We start from the raw sequence: 24544 nt of genomic DNA on the forward strand, positions 1-24544 counted from the left end.
AGATTCTAAATAACTTTGTTTTTTCTACAAAAGCGCACAGTTTTATGTCAGATGCTGTCGAAATTTCCACTGACACTTTAAAAAAGTTTATTATTATTTTATTTATTTTATTTTAATATAACACCGAAAGTCCCGCCCTTTACGGTTTTGGTTTTGTACAAGGGGTCGGAAATTCAGAGGTGTTACACGCAACTTTTATTGACTCAGTTTAAATAATTGCTCGCTATTAGCAATAGCAAACACAACCAAACCATAGCCTTGAACTAAAAAATACTTATTTTAAAAAATAAATTTCCCCAAAGCTTAATTTGAATATTTCTTCGCCGAGATAAGCTTATTTTCTTCAAATTTTCTCTAAAGAAAGCCCATGACACTTGACCAACAAGCCCACACAAGTGGTCATTTTGCCCGCATAGTGCGTACGGGTACATCGGCGACGACGCTTGTCAGTTGTCCCACTTATTTGCGAGTAGTTCCTGCTGATTATTGTCGGATTCCATCACCTGCTTCTACATCTTTGCAATTCGATTGATTCTTGCATATCTAAATTCTAGATAATTTTGATTTCATACCTTCAACCTCTAAAAAAATGTTGAATCGTTGTTCAGTTATGTTGTTTTTGCTGTTTTCTTGCTGCGTTGGGGCTTCCGATGCTAGTGCTGGTGATGCTGATCCACTTTATAGGTACTTTTTACACTTAAACCTAAATTAATTCTGCTCAATTCACCATTCAAAACCTGCATTTTCTGCTTTTAATTTGATTTTTGATGATCTTTTTTAGAAAATTAACTATGCAACTGTTGTTATGGGTGCTAATGTGATTGACCTATTGCTTGTATGTTTCAAACCTACAATCATTGGTTATGCAAATTTATTTATCACAATTCAGTTTTTCTGTTGTTACCATGCTAAATCTTGATTTTTGATGTCTTTTTGGCACAACAACATGCCTACCCGGATGCTAGGTAGTTTAAGCGGGGTTTTGATATTTAGATGTACCAATTCTTCTTCTTGAAATAAGATAGAGGTTGTTTTCATTTGATGCTTGATTGAGAGCATCATTTGCAACTCCATGTACTTACAACAATGCGGTGCTTTAATCCTTAAAGATCGAGATCGACTATATGGCTCCTCCACATGGATTCTCTTTCTCCATTCATTTGAGTTTTCTACCATCTTGACTTTTAAATCTAATATTTTCATATCATTTTCTACCTCTAGGTCATCTTTGATGGTTCGCCTTCGTTTCATTTTCCTACGTTTCGACTCTTGAATTTCTTTACCGCTTCTTCCATACTCCGTCATTGCGCAAGACCAAACCATTTTAAGCTGTTCTCTTTCATTTTATCTGCAATAGTTGCAACTCCTAAATGTTTTCTTTTGCATTCGTTTCTAATTTTATCCTTCATAGTATGTCCTCTCATCCATTCAAGCATTTGCATTTATGCTATTCTCATCCAAACAAGGCTGTACCACATCGCATTTACGCTGTTTAAAGGTTTTCAAAGAAACAAATTGACATTTCTTGCGTTGTAAAGGTGTAAAAAAACTGCATTTTGGTTAATTTCATCGAAATTCGCACGCTTTTAGTCAATATTTGCAATTGTGATAACCGCATCAATACCGTTACTGGGATCACAACCGTTACCGCCTTTTGCACCATGCTCATATCTTCCTACAATGATTCTTTCTAAAAGTCCAACATTCTGATGCATATAGTAGTGCTGATATCTTGATCACATAATACCTTGATCACATAATACCTCAGTGACTACTCTCTATTTTTGTCACCGTGTGGTTTCCTGTTGCATATCCCCACTACTCCTCTTTAATTTGAATCATGGACTTAAGGAATTTGATGCATCCACTTGAAACTTTTTTCTCTTCTTGGTTTATAGTGTCTCTTGTTATCTCATTCATACATAAAATGCGATAATGGTGTAATAAGTGGCATTTTATTTCCATTATAATTCAGTATAAAAAAATTTTGAGAATTTTTTTAATCATTAAGGATGAACATGTTTGACTATCTTTGAAGTACCAAAAAGCTTGAGAATATGCAGTATGCTAAGGAAAGCCATGATGTTTGCGGTATTTGGATGATGAAAGAGTAGAAAAAGCTCTTTGTGTTAGGCATTGTTAAATGGATTTGTTGTGTCGAAATTAATAAGCTAATTTTTAGCTTTTGTTGGAAACTCGTGATATTTCTTTCGAATATGGGTTATAGAATTGTGCAGATGGATTTATGTTTTCTCCAAATGATAATTAGGATTACTCGAAGGAGTGGTGGATGTTGATAAAGATAGTTTGATATATTTTGGAAATTAGGATTTTGAGATGGTCTATAGGATGAGTTTTTGATAGTTTGTGGTTATAGTGGTGGATATGGTGGTACCTAATTTGTTTTCTATTAGGGGGTTTTAAGGGAGAGTTTTGGGGTATGCTAAGGTCAAGATAATTTAGATCGTGGATGCTTGGAGATTTGGATTTATGACGTAAGAAGGCCTTTGTTTAAGGAGGGTGTTTGTGCTTGGAAGGATGGATTTAGGTGTTGAAGTGTTGATTAGTGCGTGAGCTATGAGGAGATTAAGATGGTTATGCTGTCAAATTGTATAGGCTCTAGGGTTGTGATTATCATGGTGGACAATTGATACCGGTGTTCTCTTATTTTTTGTAGAAATTTACTAAAAATTTTCAATACCTTGCTAAGGCCCAGGACCCTCAATGCATTTGTGGAAAATGGTGAAGAAAGTGCATGAGATGCACGACGTGCATCTTTTGAAAGGTGAGAAGACACTCAAATACGAGCTATGATGACGCTTGAGCTGTAGGACACTGACCATATGTTGCTTTACATGATGCATGAAGTAGGGAATTTATGTCTGCATAGTAGTTGTTATTGTTGTTCAGTGTTTTACCTTCTGGACGTATTAATTATTCTCAATTGTTACACACATACTGTGTCAACTAGAGGGTGATATGCTAGTTATTTGTGCATTCTGTTTTGTATCTTCTAATAAGAATACTTAAGAAGTAGAGCTTCAAAAAATTCATAGTCAGGTTTCTTGTTTTAGTGACTAGTGCTAAAGACATGGTGATATTATAGTAGAGCATCAGGTTAGTTCATTTGTTTTTTTTAATGGTTTCTTTTTCTGAGAGCTTTGAAGTGTGAACTAAAATCTATGACGCGCTTTGTTTTGAATGATAATTCCAATTTCTAAGGAAAGATCTTTTGTGTGATACTGAGGGACAATGGCGGATTTAGAAAAAAAAATGTAGTCCACAATTTTAATAAAAAGAAAAGTTACACATGCAAATTGTTCACGACTTCACATCTAGTTTTCATTTTAAAAGCAGTGTATAATGTCTATCATTTAACAAATTTCGAAACAAATCACATTTAAATTGAGTTTTAAGTTATAACTATATCATTATAAAACTCATAAGATGTCTTGTTGCTCAACTCGACCTTGATTATCTTCATTGCTGTGAAGACATTTTCACCATTACCCACACCTCAAACACACAAATACTATCTATTTTTATTTTTTACAGTTAAATCAAATAAAAAAATGAAAGCAATTTAAGCAAATTGATAGCAGTGTTTAAGAGTTCAATTGAAATTCACCATTCACCTATCCATTTTTAATTTTTACGGTTTAATCAAAACAAAAAATAAAAGTAATCAAGAAAATCAAGCAAATTACAAGCAATTAAGCAAATCGAATTGCAAAGCAACTTTTTACAGTTTTGAAAATATTATAAGAGAAAAAAAATTGAAAGCAATCAACAAGAAGCCAAGACCCAATAAAAATAGATAGTCGTGAAGGTAGAGAGTAGGTGCAGTGGAGAAGTTGGTCTAGTGTTCAGTGAGGAGTGAACTACGAAGGTCGGAGTAAGACAGAAGTTGCAATGTTGTTTTAGATTGAGTTGCAGAGAAAGAAAGAGTTAGGGTAGTAAGTTTTGAAAAACGAAAAAAAGTTAAAGAAAGCCGAAAGGATGTCGTACACTTGCTTATCACAATCGAATATTTACCAACTCATCTCAACTTTTTTTCATGTTTTATACTACTAGCTTTTTTTTTTTTTTTAATTAAATTTAAGTGTTGTCAGTGGCTTTGTACACATATGTGCTCCCCCCCCCATTTCAGCCCTTTGCTGAGCATGCTCTTTGTATTTAGACTTTAGAGAATGATATCTTTTTGTTGAAAGTGTGGACTTTCTTTTTTTGTCAAATTTTGAATGAGGTGCTTCTCATAACCACTTGTGGAGATAAGGTTTCATTTATGTTTCCATTTTTTTTCTTCTTCCTCTTTTTTGAGTGTGTCACTTCACAATTTGTGCTTTTCCTTGCTTCATGGGTGTGTTTGTATACCATATTTTTTGTTTCATTTTTCCTTGTCTCTTTTTGGCTTCTTTTATAGTTTATTTTTTTTTCCTTATGTTACCTCAACTAAATACTTGTATCCAACTTAGGTACGTTTTCAAGTATTCGATTCAGCTATTTTGTTAAAACATTTCATGGGTTTTGTTCAAAATGAAATGTCAAAGCTTCATAACATAGTTTAAGTGTTGAGAAATTAACACGAGTAATTGAGGTGAAATAGAGAGCTTGAGTGACATAGATTTTTTATTTTCTAGCTACATGTATGAATCATAGTTGAGAAATGCGGTTTCATTTATGATGGAGGTATCGACCATGTTGATGAAGTTGTTCTCCGCCAATTATTAGTCGAGACCATGAGATATCTCTTGAGCAATTTGCTTTACACATTTAGTATAGGTATGGTAGATTTGAAAACCTTTTCAACTCAACCAATATGATACAATGTCATCTTATTTTTGCACTGTATAAACTCAAAATATCTTCTCATTGTTTGGATGTGTTTTCTATTTTATGTTCTGTTTCTTTTTGCAGGTTTTGTGTGAATCAATGCATAAAAAATGGATGTGTTGGTGATAAATGCTTTCCTTATTGTAATATTTCTTCAAACAGCAATTCAATCAGCAGTCCGTGGTACATGCAAGAACCACTTCACTTCAAGTGGAAACAGTTGAATTGTCTCGGTGATTGTCGCTACTATTGCATGATTGATAGGGAAAAAGAAAGGCAATCTCTTGGTCATGAACCTGTAAAATACCATGGAAAATGGCCATTCAAACGGGTTTTCGGACTTCAGGTTTGCCAATTTATTGTGTGAATTATACCTCACAAATGTACATTTGATACACCTGCAGACCTGCTTGAGCACGACAAACAAAAGAGCTGGTTGGGAATGATTCTGCTAATATTTTTCTGGCTTAACAATTTTCTGCAAATTTTTGTGCAGGAACCTGCTTCCGTGGCTCTATCTATTCTCAATCTGTTAATGCACTTCCTTGGATGGCTATCCTTTTACATCCTTGTAGAATACAAGCTTCCCAAAAAACACAATACAACTTTTTACGAATACACAACTTTATGGCATATCTATGGATTACTATCGTTTAATTCTTGGCTATGGAGTGCTATTTTTCACAGTCGGTAAAGCTTCTTCATAAACTTATTTCAATTATTAATAGAGATCATTCATAGAATATATCTCTTCATAAAATGATCAAGAAAAGTGGGAATCAGAAGCCATGTATTCTTGAAATATCTGAAAAGTTTGCTTTATTAGAAATATTTCTCGGCATATGATATAATTTCTTAGTTAAAGATTTTGCCGCATTTACTATTTTGGGTAGTCTAGTCCCTTTAAGTTTTCTATATTCGTTATTATGGATGGTAGCCCTACCAATTCTCGTTCTATCTCTCTCCTCCCGTTTGTCTTGTCCCACTAATCTTGGTTTGCCTCTGAAAAAATGAACTCTTTCCTTAAGGAGGTCTCATAGTGCCGGAGGATGGGAGGAGTACCAATATGTAATGAATCAAGAGGGGGGACCACAATTGAGATTCATACTCTAGGAAGGGGACAAGAAGGACAAGCAAGGATAACATGAATTGAGGGAAAGCTATATTACCTTATTTACTAGTACTTGTTGTAGTACCTTAGTATTATGTTTGCTGGTTTTTTTTTTTTTTTTTTTTTTTTTTTTTTTTTTTTTTTTTTTTTGGGAAACATGGATAAGTAGTATTATATATACAATGGGATTGTAATGTGTAGGATTATCTTTTCAAAGTGTAATGCCTTTGGCTATTTTGGAGTGAAAGCCACTCGAAAAGCTTGATTAATCAAATCAGCAATCTTTCCCTCAAATCTCTCTTTTACGTACTGTTAGCTACTGCCCTTTCTTCATTTGTGCTTCTGTGCTGTACTGTGTGACACCCTTGCAGTCCCAGTTCCATCATACCAGCAGCCTCCACCACCTCTCAGTGGTGCACCACCAGCCGCCACCATAACAATGTTATCAGAGCTACCGGTCTCCGGCTATCAGCCATGGCGCCTCCCACCCAAGCCTCAAAGCTGGATCAATGTGGTGTAATCCAAGAACTCCAAACCATCCCCACCCAAATGAGAACTTGACCCAAACTTTTGATGAAAAACTGAACACCTTCATGGTAGTGCTAGGGAGAGCCACACCAAGCTCGCCGCCGACCAAGCCCGAATCCTAGATCAAAATCGGAATTTTCTTCAAGAAATTAGGGCGTTTTTAAACCCTAATTTCGCCAAATCCCCAATTCAATTGCAAACCCTAATTCGACCCAAAACATTGAAACCCAACCCAGCCATCACTAGCCGCCACCCACCGCTGAACAGCGCCATCGCTGCCCAGGCCTCAACCGAACCTCCCCCAGGATTCCATTGCCGCCAAAGAGTCGAACCTAACCCTAACCCTAATTTAACCCCAAACCCGAATTCAAACCATCCAGCCCAGTCTAACCCAATCGGCTAGTAACTGACGCATCCTTCTGTCACCGGATCTGAGTCGCCACCTGGTTTCCGCCGCCCACTCCCCCACCAAATGAACCCTAACTCGCAGAACCCTAATCCCCAAATCCCATATTTGAATTCGCAAAACCCTAACCCTAATTTTACCCTAATCCCCAATTCGCAAAACTAGAATTCCACAAACCCTAATCCCCAATTTTACCCTAATTCGACCTAACCCACCAATCAAATCCAACCCATTCGCCAGAACCAGGTCCAACCACGGCCGGCCACCCCCAAACTCCGATTCTCCACCCAATTTCAACCGCCGCCAACAATTCGACCAAAACCCTAATCTTATTCTTCACCCATACGAGCCCAAGGAGAGAAAATGAATTGGTCCAATGTTCAGAGATACTCGTCACTGTTGTTGCGAGTTTGGCGGTATTTGCAGATCCAAAAAGTCACTCCTGAATTCTCACTTGACCTCTCATCATCAGGAAGAAATGGAAAAGAAGAGAGAGCTTGAAGGTGTGGAAGGTAAGGAACAAATGGATTGTAACACTTATGAAGAATGCAGTGTTACTTTTAAAAGACCAGCTCAATTGAAGCAATATATGCTTAGTCATTCTTTTGAGGAGTCCTTCTCTTGGCTAGTGAATGATTTCAATGCTAGTATAGAAGGAAAGATCACTTGAATCGCCGCATGCTCCAACATGAAGGGAAGTTATTCAAATGTCTTATAGAAAATAGTAACATGGAGTTTTTTGTTCACGGCGATAATTTCAAACATGTAAGAGATTTTGGATAAGCCCGAAACTAACGGAAGGGACAAGACAAACATATTTGTCAAGGAATTGGGTTTGGAAAGGAGTTCAAATATGCTTCTCAGTTGAGCAAAAATGGTGAACCACATGTCTTGAAATCTTTAGAAACATTTTGCGGCGATCCCAAGTGTATGAAGTTCTTTTCCAATATCGAGTGTCTCAGGGAACATATCAAATTATGTCACCAATTGTTAAATGGGAGGTTTATCGTTCTAAGGACCTGAGGAGAAATTACAAATAGCACCTCCAAAATCATGAGGGATTTGATATAGTTCTGGTAGTAGTCAATCGCCTTACTAAGTCCGCTCACTTTATTGGCCTCGAACACCCCTTTATGGCTTTTTCGGTAGCTGGGAGGTTTGTAAAGCAGGTTGTTCGTGAAGGAGGTTGTTTGTCTGCATGGGTTCCCTTCATCTGTTGTATCTGATTGGAATAAGGTCTTCATGAGCACATTCTGGAAGGAAGTATTCCGTCTTCAAGGGACGACATTGCTGCGCAGTACCGCATATCATCCTCAAACGGATGGTCAATTCGAGATAGTGAATCAAGCTATGAAGACATATCTGAGATGCTTTCTAAACGAGCAGCTCCGTCAATGGGCCAATTGGTTGCGTTGGGCAGAATTCTATTACAATAGTTCCCCTCACATGTCCACCAAATACACTCCCTTTCAGGCTCTCTACGGTAGGACGCCGCCGCCCATCATTCGCTTTGAAGGGTATCTACATGGGTGGACAACTTGGAGCAGCTACATGAGAGGAATGCCATGATTGAGGAGTTGCGAGCCAGCCTAATGTGAGCACAAAAAAGATGAAACAGGCAGCTAATTGGAAAAGGCAAGAGGTGAATTTTGAGATTGGTGACAGGGTATACTTGAGATTGCAACTGTAACAGCAGAAAAGTATAGCCACCCGTCATTGTGATAGTGAGAAGCTGATAGCTCATTTTTATGGGCCGTTTCAGCTGATTGCAAGAGTCCTTCTCTTGGCTAGTGAATGATTGCAATGCTAGTATAGAAGGAAAGATCACTTGAATCGCCGCATGCTCCAACATGAAGGGAAGTTATTCAAATGTCTTATAGAAAATAGTAACATGGAGTTTTTTGTTCACGGCGATAATTTCAAACATGTAAGAGATTTTGGATAAGCCCGAAACTAACGGAAGGGACAAGACAAACATATTTGTCAAGGAATTGGGTTTGGAAAGGAGTTCAAATATGCTTCTCAGTTGAGCAAAAATGGTGAACCACATGTCTTGAAATCTTTAGAAACATTTTGCGGCGATCCCAAGTGTATGAAGTTCTTTTCCAATATCGAGTGTCTCAGGGAACATATCAAATTATGTCACCAATTGTTAAATGGGAGGTTTATCGTTCTAAGGACCTGAGGAGAAATTACAAATAGCACCTCCAAAATCATGAGGGATTTGATATAGTTCTGGTAGTAGTCAATCGCCTTACTAAGTCCGCTCACTTTATTGGCCTCGAACACCCCTTTATGGCTTTTTCGGTAGCTGGGAGGTTTGTAAAGCAGGTTGTTCGTGAAGGAGGTTGTTTGTCTGCATGGGTTCCCTTCATCTGTTGTATCTGATTGGAATAAGGTCTTCATGAGCACATTCTGGAAGGAAGTATTCCGTCTTCAAGGGACGACATTGCTGCGCAGTACCGCATATCATCCTCAAACGGATGGTCAATTCGAGATAGTGAATCAAGCTATGAAGACATATCTGAGATGCTTTCTAAACGAGCAGCTCCGTCAATGGGCCAATTGGTTGCGTTGGGCAGAATTCTATTACAATAGTTCCCCTCACATGTCCACCAAATACACTCCCTTTCAGGCTCTCTACGGTAGGACGCCGCCGCCCATCATTCGCTTTGAAGGGTATCTACATGGGTGGACAACTTGGAGCAGCTACATGAGAGGAATGCCATGATTGAGGAGTTGCGAGCCAGCCTAATGTGAGCACAAAAAAGATGAAACAGGCAGCTAATTGGAAAAGGCAAGAGGTGAATTTTGAGATTGGTGACAGGGTATACTTGAGATTGCAACTGTAACAGCAGAAAAGTATAGCCACCCGTCATTGTGATAGTGAGAAGCTGATAGCTCATTTTTATGGGCCGTTTCAGCTGATTGCAAGAGTCCTTCTCTTGGCTAGTGAATGATTGCAATGCTAGTATAGAAGGAAAGATCACTTGAATCGCCGCATGCTCCAACATGAAGGGAAGTTATTCAAATGTCTTATAGAAAATAGTAACATGGAGTTTTTTGTTCACGGCGATAATTTCAAACATGTAAGAGATTTTGGATAAGCCCGAAACTAACGGAAGGGACAAGACAAACATATTTGTCAAGGAATTGGGTTTGGAAAGGAGTTCAAATATGCTTCTCAGTTGAGCAAAAATGGTGAACCACATGTCTTGAAATCTTTAGAAACATTTTGCGGCGATCCCAAGTGTATGAAGTTCTTTTCCAATATCGAGTGTCTCAGGGAACATATCAAATTATGTCACCAATTGTTAAATGGGAGGTTTATCGTTCTAAGGACCTGAGGAGAAATTACAAATAGCACCTCCAAAATCATGAGGGATTTGATATAGTTCTGGTAGTAGTCAATCGCCTTACTAAGTCCGCTCACTTTATTGGCCTCGAACACCCCTTTATGGCTTTTTCGGTAGCTGGGAGGTTTGTAAAGCAGGTTGTTCGTGAAGGAGGTTGTTTGTCTGCATGGGTTCCCTTCATCTGTTGTATCTGATTGGAATAAGGTCTTCATGAGCACATTCTGGAAGGAAGTATTCCGTCTTCAAGGGACGACATTGCTGCGCAGTACCGCATATCATCCTCAAACGGATGGTCAATTCGAGATAGTGAATCAAGCTATGAAGACATATCTGAGATGCTTTCTAAACGAGCAGCTCCGTCAATGGGCCAATTGGTTGCGTTGGGCAGAATTCTATTACAATAGTTCCCCTCACATGTCCACCAAATAAACTCCCTTTCAGGCTCTCTACGGTAGGACGCCGCCGCCCATCATTCGCTTTGAAGGGTATCTACATGGGTGGACAACTTGGAGCAGCTACATGAGAGGAATGCCATGATTGAGGAGTTGCGAGCCAGCCTAATGTGAGCACAAAAAAGATGAAACAGGCAGCTAATTGGAAAAGGCAAGAGGTGAATTTTGAGATTGGTGACAGGGTATACTTGAGATTGCAACTGTAACAGCAGAAAAGTATAGCCACCCGTCATTGTGATAGTGAGAAGCTGATAGCTCATTTTTATGGGCCGTTTCAGCTGATTGCAAGAGTCCTTCTCTTGGCTAGTGAATGATTGCAATGCTAGTATAGAAGGAAAGATCACTTGAATCGCCGCATGCTCCAACATGAAGGGAAGTTATTCAAATGTCTTATAGAAAATAGTAACATGGAGTTTTTTGTTCACGGCGATAATTTCAAACATGTAAGAGATTTTGGATAAGCCCGAAACTAACGGAAGGGACAAGACAAACATATTTGTCAAGGAATTGGGTTTGGAAAGGAGTTCAAATATGCTTCTCAGTTGAGCAAAAATGGTGAACCACATGTCTTGAAATCTTTAGAAACATTTTGCGGCGATCCCAAGTGTATGAAGTTCTTTTCCAATATCGAGTGTCTCAGGGAACATATCAAATTATGTCACCAATTGTTAAATGGGAGGTTTATCGTTCTAAGGACCTGAGGAGAAATTACAAATAGCACCTCCAAAATCATGAGGGATTTGATATAGTTCTGGTAGTAGTCAATCGCCTTACTAAGTCCGCTCACTTTATTGGCCTCGAACACCCCTTTATGGCTTTTTCGGTAGCTGGGAGGTTTGTAAAGCAGGTTGTTCGTGAAGGAGGTTGTTTGTCTGCATGGGTTCCCTTCATCTGTTGTATCTGATTGGAATAAGGTCTTCATGAGCACATTCTGGAAGGAAGTATTCCGTCTTCAAGGGACGACATTGCTGCGCAGTACCGCATATCATCCTCAAACGGATGGTCAATTCGAGATAGTGAATCAAGCTATGAAGACATATCTGAGATGCTTTCTAAACGAGCAGCTCCGTCAATGGGCCAATTGGTTGCGTTGGGCAGAATTCTATTACAATAGTTCCCCTCACATGTCCACCAAATACACTCCCTTTCAGGCTCTCTACGGTAGGACGCCGCCGCCCATCATTCGCTTTGAAGGGTATCTACATGGGTGGACAACTTGGAGCAGCTACATGAGAGGAATGCCATGATTGAGGAGTTGCGAGCCAGCCTAATGTGAGCACAAAAAAGATGAAACAGGCAGCTAATTGGAAAAGGCAAGAGGTGAATTTTGAGATTGGTGACAGGGTATACTTGAGATTGCAACTGTAACAGCAGAAAAGTATAGCCACCCGTCATTGTGATAGTGAGAAGCTGATAGCTCATTTTTATGGGCCGTTTCAGCTGATTGCAAGAGTCCTTCTCTTGGCTAGTGAATGATTGCAATGCTAGTATAGAAGGAAAGATCACTTGAATCGCCGCATGCTCCAACATGAAGGGAAGTTATTCAAATGTCTTATAGAAAATAGTAACATGGAGTTTTTTGTTCACGGCGATAATTTCAAACATGTAAGAGATTTTGGATAAGCCCGAAACTAACGGAAGGGACAAGACAAACATATTTGTCAAGGAATTGGGTTTGGAAAGGAGTTCAAATATGCTTCTCAGTTGAGCAAAAATGGTGAACCACATGTCTTGAAATCTTTAGAAACATTTTGCGGCGATCCCAAGTGTATGAAGTTCTTTTCCAATATCGAGTGTCTCAGGGAACATATCAAATTATGTCACCAATTGTTAAATGGGAGGTTTATCGTTCTAAGGACCTGAGGAGAAATTACAAATAGCACCTCCAAAATCATGAGGGATTTGATATAGTTCTGGTAGTAGTCAATCGCCTTACTAAGTCCGCTCACTTTATTGGCCTCGAACACCCCTTTATGGCTTTTTCGGTAGCTGGGAGGTTTGTAAAGCAGGTTGTTCGTGAAGGAGGTTGTTTGTCTGCATGGGTTCCCTTCATCTGTTGTATCTGATTGGAATAAGGTCTTCATGAGCACATTCTGGAAGGAAGTATTCCGTCTTCAAGGGACGACATTGCTGCGCAGTACCGCATATCATCCTCAAACGGATGGTCAATTCGAGATAGTGAATCAAGCTATGAAGACATATCTGAGATGCTTTCTAAACGAGCAGCTCCGTCAATGGGCCAATTGGTTGCGTTGGGCAGAATTCTATTACAATAGTTCCCCTCACATGTCCACCAAATACACTCCCTTTCAGGCTCTCTACGGTAGGACGCCGCCGCCCATCATTCGCTTTGAAGGGTATCTACATGGGTGGACAACTTGGAGCAGCTACATGAGAGGAATGCCATGATTGAGGAGTTGCGAGCCAGCCTAATGTGAGCACAAAAAAGATGAAACAGGCAGCTAATTGGAAAAGGCAAGAGGTGAATTTTGAGATTGGTGACAGGGTATACTTGAGATTGCAACTGTAACAGCAGAAAAGTATAGCCACCCGTCATTGTGATAGTGAGAAGCTGATAGCTCATTTTTATGGGCCGTTTCAGCTGATTGCAAGAGTCCTTCTCTTGGCTAGTGAATGATTGCAATGCTAGTATAGAAGGAAAGATCACTTGAATCGCCGCATGCTCCAACATGAAGGGAAGTTATTCAAATGTCTTATAGAAAATAGTAACATGGAGTTTTTTGTTCACGGCGATAATTTCAAACATGTAAGAGATTTTGGATAAGCCCGAAACTAACGGAAGGGACAAGACAAACATATTTGTCAAGGAATTGGGTTTGGAAAGGAGTTCAAATATGCTTCTCAGTTGAGCAAAAATGGTGAACCACATGTCTTGAAATCTTTAGAAACATTTTGCGGCGATCCCAAGTGTATGAAGTTCTTTTCCAATATCGAGTGTCTCAGGGAACATATCAAATTATGTCACCAATTGTTAAATGGGAGGTTTATCGTTCTAAGGACCTGAGGAGAAATTACAAATAGCACCTCCAAAATCATGAGGGATTTGATATAGTTCTGGTAGTAGTCAATCGCCTTACTAAGTCCGCTCACTTTATTGGCCTCGAACACCCCTTTATGGCTTTTTCGGTAGCTGGGAGGTTTGTAAAGCAGGTTGTTCGTGAAGGAGGTTGTTTGTCTGCATGGGTTCCCTTCATCTGTTGTATCTGATTGGAATAAGGTCTTCATGAGCACATTCTGGAAGGAAGTATTCCGTCTTCAAGGGACGACATTGCTGCGCAGTACCGCATATCATCCTCAAACGGATGGTCAATTCGAGATAGTGAATCAAGCTATGAAGACATATCTGAGATGCTTTCTAAACGAGCAGCTCCGTCAATGGGCCAATTGGTTGCGTTGGGCAGAATTCTATTACAATAGTTCCCCTCACATGTCCACCAAATACACTCCCTTTCAGGCTCTCTACGGTAGGACGCCGCCGCCCATCATTCGCTTTGAAGGGTATCTACATGGGTGGACAACTTGGAGCAGCTACATGAGAGGAATGCCATGATTGAGGAGTTGCGAGCCAGCCTAATGTGAGCACAAAAAAGATGAAACAGGCAGCTAATTGGAAAAGGCAAGAGGTGAATTTTGAGATTGGTGACAGGGTATACTTGAGATTGCAACTGTAACAGCAGAAAAGTATAGCCACCCGTCATTGTGATAGTGAGAAGCTGATAGCTCATTTTTATGGGCCGTTTCAGCTGATTGCAAGAGTCCTTCTCTTGGCTAGTGAATGATTGCAATGCTAGTATAGAAGGAAAGATCACTTGAATCGCCGCATGCTCCAACATGAAGGGAAGTTATTCAAATGTCTTATAGAAAATAGTAACATGGAGTTTTTTGTTCACGGCGATAATTTCAAACATGTAAGAGATTTTGGATAAGCCCGAAACTAACGGAAGGGACAAGACAAACATATTTGTCAAGGAATTGGGTTTGGAAAGGAGTTCAAATATGCTTCTCAGTTGAGCAAAAATGGTGAACCACATGTCTTGAAATCTTTAGAAACATTTTGCGGCGATCCCAAGTGTATGAAGTTCTTTTCCAATATCGAGTGTCTCAGGGAACATATCAAATTATGTCACCAATTGTTAAATGGGAGGTTTATCGTTCTAAGGACCTGAGGAGAAATTACAAATAGCACCTCCAAAATCATGAGGGATTTGATATAGTTCTGGTAGTAGTCAATCGCCTTACTAAGTCCGCTCACTTTATTGGCCTCGAACACCCCTTTATGGCTTTTTCGGTAGCTGGGAGGTTTGTAAAGCAGGTTGTTCGTGAAGGAGGTTGTTTGTCTGCATGGGTTCCCTTCATCTGTTGTATCTGATTGGAATAAGGTCTTCATGAGCACATTCTGGAAGGAAGTATTCCGTCTTCAAGGGACGACATTGCTGCGCAGTACCGCATATCATCCTCAAACGGATGGTCAATTCGAGATAGTGAATCAAGCTATGAAGACATATCTGAGATGCTTTCTAAACGAGCAGCTCCGTCAATGGGCCAATTGGTTGCGTTGGGCAGAATTCTATTACAATAGTTCCCCTCACATGTCCACCAAATACACTCCCTTTCAGGCTCTCTACGGTAGGACGCCGCCGCCCATCATTCGCTTTGAAGGGTATCTACATGGGTGGACAACTTGGAGCAGCTACATGAGAGGAATGCCATGATTGAGGAGTTGCGAGCCAGCCTAATGTGAGCACAAAAAAGATGAAACAGGCAGCTAATTGGAAAAGGCAAGAGGTGAATTTTGAGATTGGTGACAGGGTATACTTGAGATTGCAACTGTAACAGCAGAAAAGTATAGCCACCCGTCATTGTGATAGTGAGAAGCTGATAGCTCATTTTTATGGGCCGTTTCAGCTGATTGCAAGAGTCCTTCTCTTGGCTAGTGAATGATTGCAATGCTAGTATAGAAGGAAAGATCACTTGAATCGCCGCATGCTCCAACATGAAGGGAAGTTATTCAAATGTCTTATAGAAAATAGTAACATGGAGTTTTTTGTTCACGGCGATAATTTCAAACATGTAAGAGATTTTGGATAAGCCCGAAACTAACGGAAGGGACAAGACAAACATATTTGTCAAGGAATTGGGTTTGGAAAGGAGTTCAAATATGCTTCTCAGTTGAGCAAAAATGGTGAACCACATGTCTTGAAATCTTTAGAAACATTTTGCGGCGATCCCAAGTGTATGAAGTTCTTTTCCAATATCGAGTGTCTCAGGGAACATATCAAATTATGTCACCAATTGTTAAATGGGAGGTTTATCGTTCTAAGGACCTGAGGAGAAATTACAAATAGCACCTCCAAAATCATGAGGGATTTGATATAGTTCTGGTAGTAGTCAATCGCCTTACTAAGTCCGCTCACTTTATTGGCCTCGAACACCCCTTTATGGCTTTTTCGGTAGCTGGGAGGTTTGTAAAGCAGGTTGTTCGTGAAGGAGGTTGTTTGTCTGCATGGGTTCCCTTCATCTGTTGTATCTGATTGGAATAAGGTCTTCATGAGCACATTCTGGAAGGAAGTATTCCGTCTTCAAGGGACGACATTGCTGCGCAGTACCGCATATCATCCTCAAACGGATGGTCAATTCGAGATAGTGAATCAAGCTATGAAGACATATCTGAGATGCTTTCTAAACGAGCAGCTCCGTCAATGGGCCAATTGGTTGCGTTGGGCAGAATTCTATTACAATAGTTCCCCTCACATGTCCACCAAATACACTCCCTTTCAGGCTCTCTACGGTAGGACGCCGCCGCCCATCATTCGCTTTGAAGGGTATCTACATGGGTGGACAACTTGGAGCAGCTACATGAGAGGAATGCCATGATTGAGGAGTTGCGAGCCAGCCTAATGTGAGCACAAAAAAGATGAAACAGGCAGCTAATTGGAAAAGGCAAGAGGTGAATTTTGAGATTGGTGACAGGGTATACTTGAGATTGCAACTGTAACAGCAGAAAAGTATAGCCACCCGTCATTGTGATAGTGAGAAGCTGATAGCTCATTTTTATGGGCCGTTTCAGCTGATTGCAAGAGTCCTTCTCTTGGCTAGTGAATGATTGCAATGCTAGTATAGAAGGAAAGATCACTTGAATCGCCGCATGCTCCAACATGAAGGGAAGTTATTCAAATGTCTTATAGAAAATAGTAACATGGAGTTTTTTGTTCACGGCGATAATTTCAAACATGTAAGAGATTTTGGATAAGCCCGAAACTAACGGAAGGGACAAGACAAACATATTTGTCAAGGAATTGGGTTTGGAAAGGAGTTCAAATATGCTTCTCAGTTGAGCAAAAATGGTGAACCACATGTCTTGAAATCTTTAGAAACATTTTGCGGCGATCCCAAGTGTATGAAGTTCTTTTCCAATATCGAGTGTCTCAGGGAACATATCAAATTATGTCACCAATTGTTAAATGGGAGGTTTATCGTTCTAAGGACCTGAGGAGAAATTACAAATAGCACCTCCAAAATCATGAGGGATTTGATATAGTTCTGGTAGTAGTCAATCGCCTTACTAAGTCCGCTCACTTTATTGGCCTCGAACACCCCTTTATGGCTTTTTCGGTAGCTGGGAGGTTTGTAAAGCAGGTTGTTCGTGAAGGAGGTTGTTTGTCTGCATGGGTTCCCTTCATCTGTTGTATCTGATTGGAATAAGGTCTTCATGAGCACATTCTGGAAGGAAGTATTCCGTCTTCAAGGGACGACATTGCTGCGCAGTACCGCATATCATCCTCAAACGGATGGTCAATTCGAGATAGTGAATCAAGCTATGAAGACATATCTGAGATGCTTTCTAAACGAGCAGCTCCGTCAATGGGCCAATTGGTTGCGTTGGGCAGAATTCTATTACAATAGTTCCCCTCACATGTCCACCAAATACACTCCCTTTCAGGCTCTCTACGGTAGGACGCTGCCGCCCATCATTCGCTTTGAAGGGTATCTACATGGGTGGACAACTTGGAGCAGCTACATGAGAGGAATGCCATGATTGAGGAGTTGCGAGCCAGCCTAATGTGAGCACAAAAAAGATGAAACAGGCAGCTAATTGGAAAAGGCAAGAGGTGAATTTTGAGATTGGTGACAGGGTATACTTGAGATTGCAACTGTAACAGCAGAAAAGTATAGCCACCCGTCATTGTGATAGTGAGAAGCTGATAGCTCATTTTTATGGGCCGTTTCAGCTGATTGCAAGAGTTGGCTCAGTTGCTTATAAGTTGGATTTGCCCCCAATTAGTAAAATCCACCTCGTTTTCCATGTCTCCCAACTCAAGCAAGCAGTAGGATCTACTCTAACCTCCTCTAGCATACTAACTCATATTAACTATAATCTGGAGATGGTTGTGCAACCTATGCAAGTGCTAGGGATTAGAGACAAGCAGAATGGAATATAAGAGGGAAGGGAAGTCATTATTCAATGGAAAGATTTAGCAGATTCGAAAGCCACTTGGGAAGACTACCGACCATTGATATGCAATTTCCAGATTTCCACCTTGAGGACAAAGTAAGTCATTTGACGGGGGGTAATGTAATGAATCAAGAGGGGGGACCACAACTGAGATTCACTTACTCTAGGAAGGGGACAAGAAGGACAAGTAAAGATAACATGAGGGAAAGCTATATTACCTTATTTAACAGTACTTGTTGTAGTACCTTAGTATTATGTTTGCTTTTTTTTTTTTTTTGGGAAACATGGATGAGTAGTAGTATTGTATATACTATGGGATTGTAAAGTGTAGGATCATCTTTTGAAAGTGTAATGCCTTTGGCTATTTTGGAGTGAAAGCCACTCGAAGAGCTTGATCAATCAAATCAGTAATCTTTCCCTCAAATCTCTCTTTTACTTACTGTTAGCTAATGCCCTTTCTTCATCTGTATTCTGTGCTTCTGTGTTGTACTGTGTGACAACCTTGCAGCCCAAGTTCCATCATTCCAGCAGCCTCTGCCACCTCGTAGTGGTGCACCACCAGCCGCCACCATAACATAATACCAGCCAACCATAGAAAAAAAAAAGTAACAGAACGACCTCATTTAAATTCCATGCTGGCAAATCGTTGTGCTCTTTGTTTATTAGATTTTAGCATTTAAAACTAATGACTTTTGGGGGAAAAATGATAATTCCTTGACCTACAAGGTTAAACTTGTGTTGGCTTCATGAGCCATCATTATAGCAATTGTCACTGAACATTTTATCTTTCATATTCTTGTGCAAAAAAATCAACATCTATCTAGTTGATCTTTTGCTCAAAATTTAAGACTCCGTTGAATTACACTCTCTGTGTAGACTCAGATTACCAACTGCTCAAAATATAGCTTTTGACAGCCAAAAGTGGAGAACTGGATAGAGCGAGTTCATTTCATGCCTGTTCCTTAGACATAGAAAAGGTTATAGCAGAGTTAGGATTTGTTTTGGCTACAATATCAAAATCCACCATAACAGAATAGCATTGAACCTTCTTCCTCTGCCCCTTTGGAAATGAAAATCTTTAGCTCTGTGAAATGATAGATGCAAAAGCCATTGTGCATTAGTCACGTGCAGCTATTTTCTTGGTGGGAAAAAAAGACTAAATCCAGAAAGAAAGCACGGGATGAAACAAAGAATTCACCCTAGACACAGCTATTCCGTGTACACTTATTAATGGAGTGACTATTCGGCAACTCTTGCTGTTTAGGGGGATTGTAAATGAAATATGCAAAAGCTATTTCCTTTTTTTTTTTGTGTATATTGAAAAGACAATTTTTTTAATTTGCTCCTCCATTAGGTCAGGCCTAGTTTTCAAGGAGTGATGATTGTGAAAAATCTTATGAAATTTCTTATTGACTTTCAGCTTCTATTTTACATGGGCTTTATTTTAGACAAGTACTACCACTGAAAAGGCATCATGCAAGTCATCCTTAGGAGGTGTTAGGTTTGTGAAAAGTTTAAGCTAGAAACAGAATGCTGTATACATAAATTCACTCGCACCTGATTGTTTTCGTATACATGAAATATCATAAATCTAATTGTTATAGTGTACATAATTACACTCGCACCTGATTTTTATCCTCGAGTGTACGGCATATTCGGTGGAAGAAATTAAGGGGTCTGTTAGAAGAATCTTGGACCCTTGATTGGGCAAGGGGATAATGTATTTTGTCCATGGTGGTGTATTAGACTATGCTGACTGGAGCGTAATGTAGACATAAGCTCCAGAGCAGTGAAACATAATTCGCTAGTTTGTTCGCCTTTTGAATTCGTGATTCTCTCAAAATGGTTCAAAAGTAGCTTAAAACGACCATAATTCGCTTTTCTCGATTTGCGATTTGCGAGGCAATTAGCGAATCATGTGACACTGCTCTAGAGCTTTCCTAGCTTTTCAATTGTTATACTTTAAGCATTGGCTGACTCTAGCTTGGGTTCTATTTTTTTTTTTTTTGCATTTTGTTGATCTGCAATCATTTGAAATTTATTGATTATACTTTGATTGTAATGTTTTATGTGATCTTGGTCTACCTGTACCGAAAGAAATGGAGAGGTCAGTGAGCATTTCATTGCTATTGTTTAATTTCCTGTGAATATTTGCTGGTGGTGTGTTGAATAGTTGCCAACTTCTCTAGATTCTAGGCCATTTTTTGTGGTTAACGAATACGCATTTAGCATCTATTTTGATTCCTGAAAGTGTTAGGAACACTTGTACTTAATGACATTTATGAAAAAGCATAATTGATTTTCTGTTGCATAATCATAGAATTAATTCATTGGTCATTCTCGTTAGTAGGTGCGAAATGTGCCTCTTCTGGAACTAGCCATTAGGGGTAACATGAAAATTGCTTTAAAATTCAATCAAAATGTGGCATGAGTGCGGAGCAAGATGGAGTGAGTTAGAGGAGGAATAAAGAAGGAACTAGGAACTTTATAAATTAAGGGTGAGAGGGAGGATAATCCATTTGTTGTTGCATGTCTTGTTAGAGCTTATAGCGCATATAGGAGAGATCCACAAAATCTGTTTATTTATCCTTTGTATCATTTGGTTAAGTAATCATAATCATCATTTCCATCCTATGTTCATCTTATCTGTACATCACCATGCAGTTTACTTACTGTTCTTGAACTGCAGAGACACTGATCTGACAGAGAAGCTTGATTACTCATCTGCAGTAGCTATACTTGGTTATTCACTTATTGTTTCAATAATGAGGAGTTTTCAAGTTAGGGATGAAGCTGCCAGAGTCATGGTGGCTGCTCCTCTTCTGGCTTTTATAGCAACCCACATATTGTACCTCAACAACTATAAAATGGATTACGGTAAGACTAGATCTCAATTTACCTTTTTGTTATGACTCAAAATAAAAGTGACACTTTAAATTACATGCAACAGTAGTCATAATAGAAGTGGTACACGTTTAAAATTGCATGCAACAGTTCATAGTAAGTTTCCGTCAGTGATCTAATTTAAACCCTAATATGGCTAGTGCATATATTGGATTGGTAAAACTTCAATGTATATATTAAGCCACTTTAATCTAATAGCTATGTTCATAAGATGGTCAGTTCTAAGTTTAGGTTTCTTAGTTCATGGTTGTGAAAAAAGATGAAATTGTGCAACTTAACCTTTTGTCTTATTTCCATCTGAGAGGCAGACATTAATGATGTGATTATGTTTTTGATAAATATGGAAAACTTAGTACAGAAAATTTTCCACCACTTACTGTCACTGTTTACCAATGATGAGTTCTGACTACTGAGTAGGTAAGAAGAGCTGTGCTGATTGAATTGAAATGGAATCAAAATTTAGCTAGGTTGGCCCTTGAAATCATCTAGACTAAACTCTGCTGAAAGTTGTCAGTGCTAGATGGCTAGATGCTATGGCTAATAAAGTGTTTACTGTGAGTTCACTGCTGCAGAAAAAGTTATAGCCTGCAAATTCTATTGGTATTGTCTTCTGAAATTTGAGTTTGAGAGTCTTGGATAGAATAAAATGCAGAAATTTATTTTTACACCCAATTTCTATTTCATCTTTTTTATGCTTCAAGGCGTGGATTGAGTGAAAAGCAGAAAGATGATCAACGCATGCAAATTCAAGTCCATCAATCTTCTTTTGTAGTTAACTAAAGCATGAGAGTTTTTTGTGTCTTCCTATACTGAGGTATAAATTACGTTATCAGTTTTGTTGTGAGTGACATCTTCAAAAGATGTGCTGCCTAGCAGAGAAATAAAGTCTTTTCTTTTTGGAACTCTATATTTATAATTATCCAGAAGGACCAGAAGGATAAACAGAACAAAGCTTTGGAGGACTGTGATTCTCTTTAATTAAATTGACTGGAAGTATATGTAGTCAAGTCAAGATCTGTGAGACTCAAGAGTTTGACACTCCAAATTCATTATCACAATTCCAAAGTTTGACACTCCTTTGTTACTACTAACTTCCCATCCCTAAACCCTTTTCTTGCAACCACTCCAAGTTCTACTATTTATCTTCCTCAGCTGAGCTTAAATGTTATTTTGCACAGCTTCCAAAGTTTTTAAAAGAAACATTCAAACTTAAAGCCTTAGGTCAAATTAAATTTTCTTCCATTCCTTTCCCATAATATTTTGACGATTCAAACAAGCCGCAATTTTCACCTGCCATACTGCAGAAGATAACCCATTGTTTAACGAGGAAGTCTCTCTTGCCTCAAGCTTCTGGTTTTGACTGATGCAAAGAAGTCCTATATATTATGCTTTGCTCTTTCTTTGCACAGAAGTTGCTTCCGTTGGACCTTAGATTCAAATTCATTAACTCTTGAGCGGCACAGCTGTGCTTATATTTATTGACAACTTCTAAAAGAAACCATGACTTGTGTCCTTGCGATATGCTATACGCTGGAGAAAAAAGCCTTCAAATGCCCAAGTTTATGTTCTGGTTTTCAATAAAAGCCAAATGTAGGATAAGTTACTCAATGGATGAGTATGTTTTGTTTAGAGTTACCTTGGGAATGTTCAAGTACTTATTGTTGATGGTGAAATAGGGAATTACATTCATTTTGAAGAGGACCATGCTTTCCATTGGATATTAGTGAGCACTTCTTAACAGTAATGCATTTGATAAAGGAGCTACTCTGAAGGGATGGCTAGTACTATTTGAATATTTGATTCACAAACAGTAAAGACATGCTTGTATTTTATGGTAGAAATAAAAGTGAAAGTACGAAAACAAGGTTATTGGAGTAAAAAAATTAAGAGAATATTGTTGTTGTCAAGAGGCAAGAAATAGTTGTAAGGTGATGGTGAAGAAGAAATAGAAGAATTAGTCCTATCATTTTTGGGTAAATAATTATCCTAGTGGGATGAAGGGGAAATATTTCCTCCTTCCCTACGATAAGGTTGATCATTTTCATTTTCTTTCATCTTTCTCATATCATTATATTCTTTATTCTTCATCTCCCCTTTTAAATTCACCTATAATATTTACCTCAATATAAGCATGCCCTAAGTAAAGTATTGTAAAAGGACTCGTAACAATATATGAGAACAAATAGTGGCAAATATAAAAGAATCTCTTAATCAGAAAATGAGAGGAGAAAACATTACAAGTATAATCCAACATATGAAGCTGCAATCTCTCGATGCTTAATGCTTAATGCTTAATGTTTAATGCTTAATGCTTAATGAGTAAAGTTCATACACAACATCAATCCACAAATTACTAATATAGAAAAAAAATACTTTATTCTTCATATAAACTTTATAGAAACGCCAACCTTTTTCTAAAGAAGTAAACATTATTAAAAAAAGGTTGTATGCCCTTTGAGCTACTACGCTCAAACCAAAAACCTATTTTGGTTTTTGTGTTACTAGTTACGACATTTGCTTTAAGAAACTTCAAAACTAATGGTAAGTGATAGCTAGATGAATTTCGTATGCACTTGCAAAATATTACTGTTATAGTGTTATATCTAATTGTTGGTTTATCCTTAGCCCTTACCTCGACACATTTTATCTGGCCTAATACATGATCTGATTTTGAAACAGGGTGGAACATGAAGGTTTGTGTAGTCATGGCTGTTGCGCAGCTTCTCATATGGGCAATTTGGGCAGGGGTTGCTCGCCATCCTTCACGTTGGAAGTTGTGGTTTGTGGTCATAGCAGGTGGTCTTGCAATGCTTTTGGAAATTTATGATTTCCCACCATATGAAGGATTTGTTGATGCACATGCACTTTGGCATGCTACCACCATTCCCCTCACGCTTCTGTGGTGGAGCTTCATTAAAGATGACGCCAGATATCGAACGACTGACCTTACAAGGAAGTTAAAGTGAGCATGTCTCCTGTGAGCGAACGTTGTTATCCTAACCCCATTGTTGGTTTGGTTGTTGCCCGAGTTGGTCCAAAAGATGCTACTGGTTCTTCCTGTATGTGATTTTGTTGAAGGTTAATAGTCAAGAAGATGATCAAATTTTAGACTGAATCCCAACATGAATCCAAAAATGCACTATAAAGAATCATTTGTTGACTCCAAGTTTTGATTTCCAGAATTTTTTTTCATTGGGATTTGTAGATGATACCATTAGTCCATTACAATGTTTTTAATACCTCCTATGCTCCATTTCACTCGGTGTACTTTTTTTTACGCAATTCAATACATTATTTTAATAATTTATATCTTAAATTATGCATAACTAAAAATTATAAAAAATTAATATTATAAAAATATGAAATTAGATGATTCAACTAAGATCATATTTGACCATATTCTTTCTTACACATTAGCTATAAGATGATTAGTTGGTAATAACAATTTTAATATTTCAAGTATATTTCAAATGAGGAAAC

General features: G+C 38.7%; 1 protein-coding gene across 2 annotated transcripts; it reads left to right on the forward strand.

Annotated features, from left to right (window-relative positions):
• Positions 1-338: 338 nt before the first annotated feature.
• LOC130811210 (uncharacterized) lies at positions 339-24320 on the forward strand. Of its 2 annotated transcripts, none has more exons than XM_057677412.1 (5): positions 339-684; positions 4918-5179; positions 5330-5523; positions 20850-21037; positions 23744-24320. In XM_057677412.1, the coding sequence occupies exons 1-5, from the start codon at positions 590-592 to the stop codon at positions 24028-24030; spliced, it is 1026 nt and encodes a 341-aa protein (XP_057533395.1). In that variant the 5' UTR covers positions 339-589; the 3' UTR covers positions 24031-24320. The 2 variants fall into 2 exon arrangements, with proteins under 2 accessions (XP_057533395.1, XP_057533396.1); XM_057677413.1 differs by having other exon boundaries at positions 370-684; positions 4996-5179.
• The last annotated feature ends 224 nt before the right edge of the window (positions 24321-24544 follow it).

The sequence above is a fragment of the Amaranthus tricolor genome, chromosome 4, assembly GCF_026212465.1.
Source record: "Amaranthus tricolor cultivar Red isolate AtriRed21 chromosome 4, ASM2621246v1, whole genome shotgun sequence".
In the NCBI taxonomy this organism is placed as follows: Eukaryota; Viridiplantae; Streptophyta; class Magnoliopsida; order Caryophyllales; family Amaranthaceae; genus Amaranthus; species Amaranthus tricolor.

Coding starts and splice junctions, on each gene's coding strand:
- LOC130811210 (XM_057677412.1), top strand. CDS start 590: ATGTTGAATCGTTGTTCAGTTATGTTGTTTTTGCTGTTTTCTTGCTGC. Junction 5,180..5,329: donor AACGGGTTTTCGGACTTCAG/GTTTGCCAATTT, acceptor ATTTTTGTGCAG/GAACCTGCTTCCGTGGCTCT. Junction 21,038..23,743: donor CAACTATAAAATGGATTACG/GTAAGACTAGAT, acceptor ATTTTGAAACAG/GGTGGAACATGAAGGTTTGT.